At 45.8% G+C, this 5,466-nt stretch overlaps 1 protein-coding gene across 1 annotated transcript; it reads left to right on the forward strand.

Annotated features, from left to right (window-relative positions):
- The first annotated feature begins 533 nt into the window (after positions 1-533).
- On the forward strand, positions 534-1,004 carry LOC140176260 (uncharacterized). The gene has a single exon (XM_072206200.1). It carries the CDS (start codon positions 534-536, stop codon positions 1,002-1,004), a length of 471 nt encoding a protein of 156 aa, XP_072062301.1.
- Positions 1,005-5,466: the final 4,462 nt, after the last annotated feature.

Here is a 5,466-nt window from a genome sequence, read left to right on the forward strand (position 1 = left end):
GGGGGCAAGGCCCTGGCGAGGAAGCTCATCCGAGCCGGATATTACTGGCCATCAATGATGAAAGACTCCAGGGAATTTGTTAGAAAGTGCGTAAAGTGTCAACAACACGCCAACTTCCACAAAGCGCCGGCCTCCGAGCTGAGCCTGCTGACGTCTACACGACCTTTCGCTCAATGGGGAGTTGACCTTTTAGGACCTTTCCCGGTTGGCCCAGGACAAGTCAAATATCTGATAGTCGCCATCGACTACTACACCAAGTGGATAGAAGCCGAGCCATTGGCCAGCATATCTTCTTCCAATTGCAGGAAGTTCATGTGGAGACAGGTGATAACCCGTTTCAGTATCCCGGAGGTCGTCATATCGGATAATGGGACGCAATTCACTGACAAGAAGTTCACGGAGTTTCTCACCGGCCTAGGGATAAAATAGAAATTCTCCTCGGTGGAACATCCCCAGACAAACGGGCAAGTGGAGGCCGCAAACAAAGTCGTCCTACTCGGCCTCAAGAAGCGCTTAGACAACAAAAAAGGCGCATGGGCCGAGGAACTCGCGTCGGTCCTCTGGTCCTACCGAACAACCGAACAAAGCTTTACGGGGGAACCCCTTTTCGCCTAACATACGGGGTCGACGCAGTGATACCCGTCGAAATCGGCGAACCGAGCCCACGGCTACTACTTGCAGGAGTAGACGAAGCGGTAGAAAAGGACCTGGTGGAAGAGACCAGAGAGATGGCCCACTTGTCAGAAACGGCATTAAAACAAAGAATAGCTCTACGCTACAACACTAAAGTCCTCAGGAGGGATTTTGAGAAAAGAGACCTCGTCCTACGACGCAACGACATCGGTTTACCGACTCTAGGAGAAGGAAAACTCGCGGCAAATTGGGAAGGCCCCTACAGAATCAAAGAAGTGCTCGGCAAAGGTGCCTACAAGCTGGAAAGACTCGATGGTAGGGAGATCCCGAGAACTTGGAACGCAGGTAACCTGAGGAGATTCTACTCGTAGCTTGGGCTTACCGACCAAGCGGCCTGATAAGCTGGGTAGAGTTTTGCCTTAATCAAATGATAATTCCCAATTATTTACTTTTATCAAATGCCCATTGTGTTCATAGACTTGTCTAGCTAACGACTAATTCTTACTTGTCCAAATTCTTCCATTTTTTATCTCCCGATGCGTAATTCACGAAATCGCACTCGTGAACGGCAACCCGGGACTGATCACCCCGGGAAGTCAACAGAACCATGGCCATATCAAGCGGCTTTGTAAATAAAACCACAACGGTTCTAATCGGGTTACCAACGCAAATGGCAAAACGGGCACAAGCAATAAGCCCGCCCCAAAAGGCGGTAACAAAAACAAAAACGCCAAACAAGATAAACAACAATAACGACAAGACGACCAAGCGACCAACTAAACATAAAGTAACAAGTTCACAACGAAATGTTCAACAAACCCACAACAACCCAAAGTTACAAGAAATCACTTTCTAGGCATATCGACAATCTTGCCGTCCTGGATCATCTTGAAGACACCAATAGCCGATGTGTCGAAATCAGGAGCCACGATCTTCACCTGGGCCTTCAGGGTGTCCTCAGTCATGGAGATCGCGTTCTTCCCTTGCTCTTTGGTTGCTTTCAGCTTCTTCCTGAGCTCCTCGACCTCGGCTTTAGCGGCTTTAACCGACGAAATGGCTTGGTCACGCTCCTGCTCCAAGACCGCCACCCGACCCTGAGCGGCATTCAGCTGGCTCTCCAGGGTCATCTCCCGCTCGGCTAAACGGGCCACCGTCTCGTCGGAAGCCTTCAATTTCTCCTCGGCAGATGTCGTTTTTTCCTCAGAAGCCTTGAGCTTCTCCCCCATCTCGGACAACTGGCTCTGGAGCAGCTCAACTTGCACCTTGAAATCATTGTTTGCCTTGCTAGAGGATTCGAGCTTCCTCCGGAGAGCCTGCATTCCCGACAACTCGAACTCAGCCTTTCGAGCTATCACGGCCCCCCGGAGTAAAGTCCGGTACATCCATCTCGCCTGTCCAGCCAGGTCGGTTCCATGAAAATGCTCCTCCGTCCCAGGGATCAGCTGCGAGTCAATAAACTTTGTAGCATCAAAATTTCTTTCCATAATGGTAAGAGTCCCTTCCGGGCTCGCAGACGCCCTCCGCCTCTTAGGGGTGTGGATGAGTTCCACATCATCATCTTCCTGATGGGTAGAGGACGAATGCCCGCCAACGACCACCTCGGGAAGGGGGGAAGCCTGCGCCCCTTCTGGGTTCTTATCCGACATACCGGTATACTGGGGAGAGGGCACAGCCTGATCCTCTTTCTCCCCGGAAGGCCCCTCCGACTTTTCGGCATCTTTCTTTTCAGCCTTCTCTTCATCACTGTCCTCGAAGAAGGTCTTCATCAAATTTTCAAGCCCCGTTACTGATGCAGACATCTCCACTACAGCAAACAGACAAACACATCAGTCGCTAGATCAGGTAAAACAAGCAATGATAAACAGTACAAGCACAAAACAAAACGACTCACGGATATAGCTCCTGGCGGCCTCCCGTTCACCCATAAGGAGATGGGGGTTCACAGGGTTCTTCCCAAAGAGAGCAAACAACACATAAGCTATCTTCTTATTTACAGGGGACATCCCTTTGTACGTAACCTTAATAAAAGAATTGGACCCCGCCCCAAAACTCTAATAAGTTGGGATGAGGCGCTCCCCCTCTAACGATAACCAAAAGGGATGGCGACCTTTAGCGGGGCGAACTTTAAAGAATTTGTCTTTGAACCCATGGTAAGAGTCCTCGAACAGACCAAATATCCTCCGTCCTTGGGCAGACCGGAAAGAAAGGAACCCTTTTCTCGCCTTCCCTTGTTTGGAGGGGTTGGTAAGGTTGAAGAAAAAGAGGAAGACATCCACTGACGCTGGCAGCTCGAGATACTCACAGACCATCTCGAAACAGCGGATAGAAGGCCAGCTGTTCGGATGGAGCTGCGACGACGACACGGATATCCGATTGAGGAGCGACATCTGAAAGTCAGAGAAGGGTAGGCGAACGCCGACCTGGGTGAACATGGCCTTGTAAAACCAGATCCAGTCGGCGACTCGGGGAGAACGGAGGTTGATTTCATACAACCGCTCGTTGGGGGCAGGAATGAAGGTCTCATAGTTGGTCTCCTCGTCTGTCCCCCCACATAAGTACCCGGCTTGCCGGAATTCCGTCAGCTCTTCCAGATCCATCTGGTTAGGCGAGTCCTTTATGTCTGAGGTCACCCAGGCGTAGGGGTCGTAGTTTGCACCCGAGGTAGAAGTCCGGGAGACGACGCGAGGCATACCTACAGTGGTGGTACCACTCCATTAGTCTATGAGGTCGGGAGCCCGGATAAAACCCAGAAACCATGTTTACCCCACTCAACAGTTAAGATCAAGCATGGCCAAAGCTACATCTATTCCACAAGTCATCTAAAAACCTACCCTGGAATGGTACCCCTCCCCTAACATATCTACCTAGCATCGAAAGGCTACATAACAACAGAATCCAAGCAAAACAGCAAGGACACTAAGCAGATACAGAAAACACGCAATAAACAGAGCAGAAAAGAGAGGAGCCGGAGGATTACCTGAATTTGTTGAAACTGGAGGAATGAGAGGAAAATGCTCAAAGAAAACTGCAACAACACGCTGGAATTCCCAAAGGAAGAGGGAGGAGACAGCAAAGGAATGGAAGAGACGAAAGCGTAAAAAGAGAAAAAAGTGGGAGGTTAACTATTTAAAACTGCCTCCCAGGAAGCGCGAAAGACTGAGGGCAAAATAATCTTTGCGCATGGGGTTTCCCAACCCATTATGAGCATTCAATGCTCAGCACGGAGAACGAAGCGATGAACGGTTACCTCAATAACCAAAAGACACGCGCGCAGGGGGGAACGTCCCCCCCCCCCACGGGCGGCCGATCTGGCGACAACGTGTGGAGAAAGAAAAAATGTGCCGCGAATAGTCCTCACGACTACCACTGGCGCGTGGGGGCACTGTTACGGCCTGGCCCAAACCCTCTGCTGGTTTGGGCCGACCCGAGCTCCACCCGACCCGGACGGTCGGGGGTAGGACGCTCCATCGCCGACCCGGACACGCGTCCGTGACAGCTCACCCATGGCTGTGAAGGAAACGTCTCGGGAATAGTGGGCCTGCCTTCACAGGGCCCACCTCTGACAATATATAAGGGGAAGATTGGCTCTTCCCCCGAGGTACGTCACATATCACATCACCCTTTCCGCCTGCACATTTACTGACAAGAGCGTCGTAGTGTCTTTGCAGGTGGCACTCCCCCTTTACACGAAAAGCTCGGGACCTCGCACCCTTTGACCGGCAGTCCGCGACTTGACAAGCCCCTACCATCACCCCGGATTACAACCCGAACCGTTCGGCCACCGACTTACCGAACAAAGATAATAGTAATTTATATCATCAATTGATATAATACCTAATAATAATTCATTCTATGAGTTTAATAGTTATATTATAACCATTAATTACTTCTTAAAAGAGGATGTTATAATATCCTATATATGTGCTCAAGAAAATATGACTTACATATAATATCATAATAAAGTATCAAATAACTCATGAGAAGAGTAATTTATCTTTTTGGATGAACTAAATTTAAAAGATATTTCATAATTTTGAAATGACATAAAGAAAAAAGCTCAAAATATCACAATCTTATAATATATATGCATTATTTTAAATATGTGCACTTAAGTATGATCTCTAATTTAATACTTCTTGCAATCCAAGTTAATTATTTGAGCGTCAAAATCTTTGCAGATACACTCTATATTGAAAATGACGAATTCAAAATATTAAGAATTCGAAATAAAAGAATAATTATAACATATCATGTCTTTAATCTACTTTCTATAATTTTACTCATACAATTTTTAAGTTTAAAAGAATAAAAATACCACTTCTGAACAATTATATATAAATAAAGATGGTTGAAGTGATAAATAAAAAGTAACTGAAATAACCATATATACATTGAGTCACAAATAATAACTAATGCCAAGACTAGTAGATTTTTGGATTTGGCATTTTTTTTAATTCAACGTTTATGGACCACTTTAATTTAAGGTGAATGCTATGGTGCTTTTGAAATTGTGCCTAACTTACCAAAAAGACAAATAGATAATATTTAATAAATTTTAAATATTTTATTTTTTACTTTAAACATTTTATTTTTTACTTTTAAAAACAAATTAGACAATTTAAATACCATAATAAAAAACACCATAAAATTTACCTTAATTTAATATTTCAATTTAATAGAAAAAATATCAGAAAATTGATCGGATCATCATCATTGTTATTTGTACCTTTTATTAAGGTTACGAGTTTATGAGATTTTGAGATCCTAATTTTGATTGTGCTGACATCAAATTAAAAGAATAACTTACAAAGACATTCTCATATTTAAGTTAAT

This window comes from Arachis hypogaea, chromosome 11 (assembly GCF_003086295.3).
Source record: "Arachis hypogaea cultivar Tifrunner chromosome 11, arahy.Tifrunner.gnm2.J5K5, whole genome shotgun sequence".
NCBI classification, from domain to species: Eukaryota; Viridiplantae; Streptophyta; class Magnoliopsida; order Fabales; family Fabaceae; genus Arachis; species Arachis hypogaea.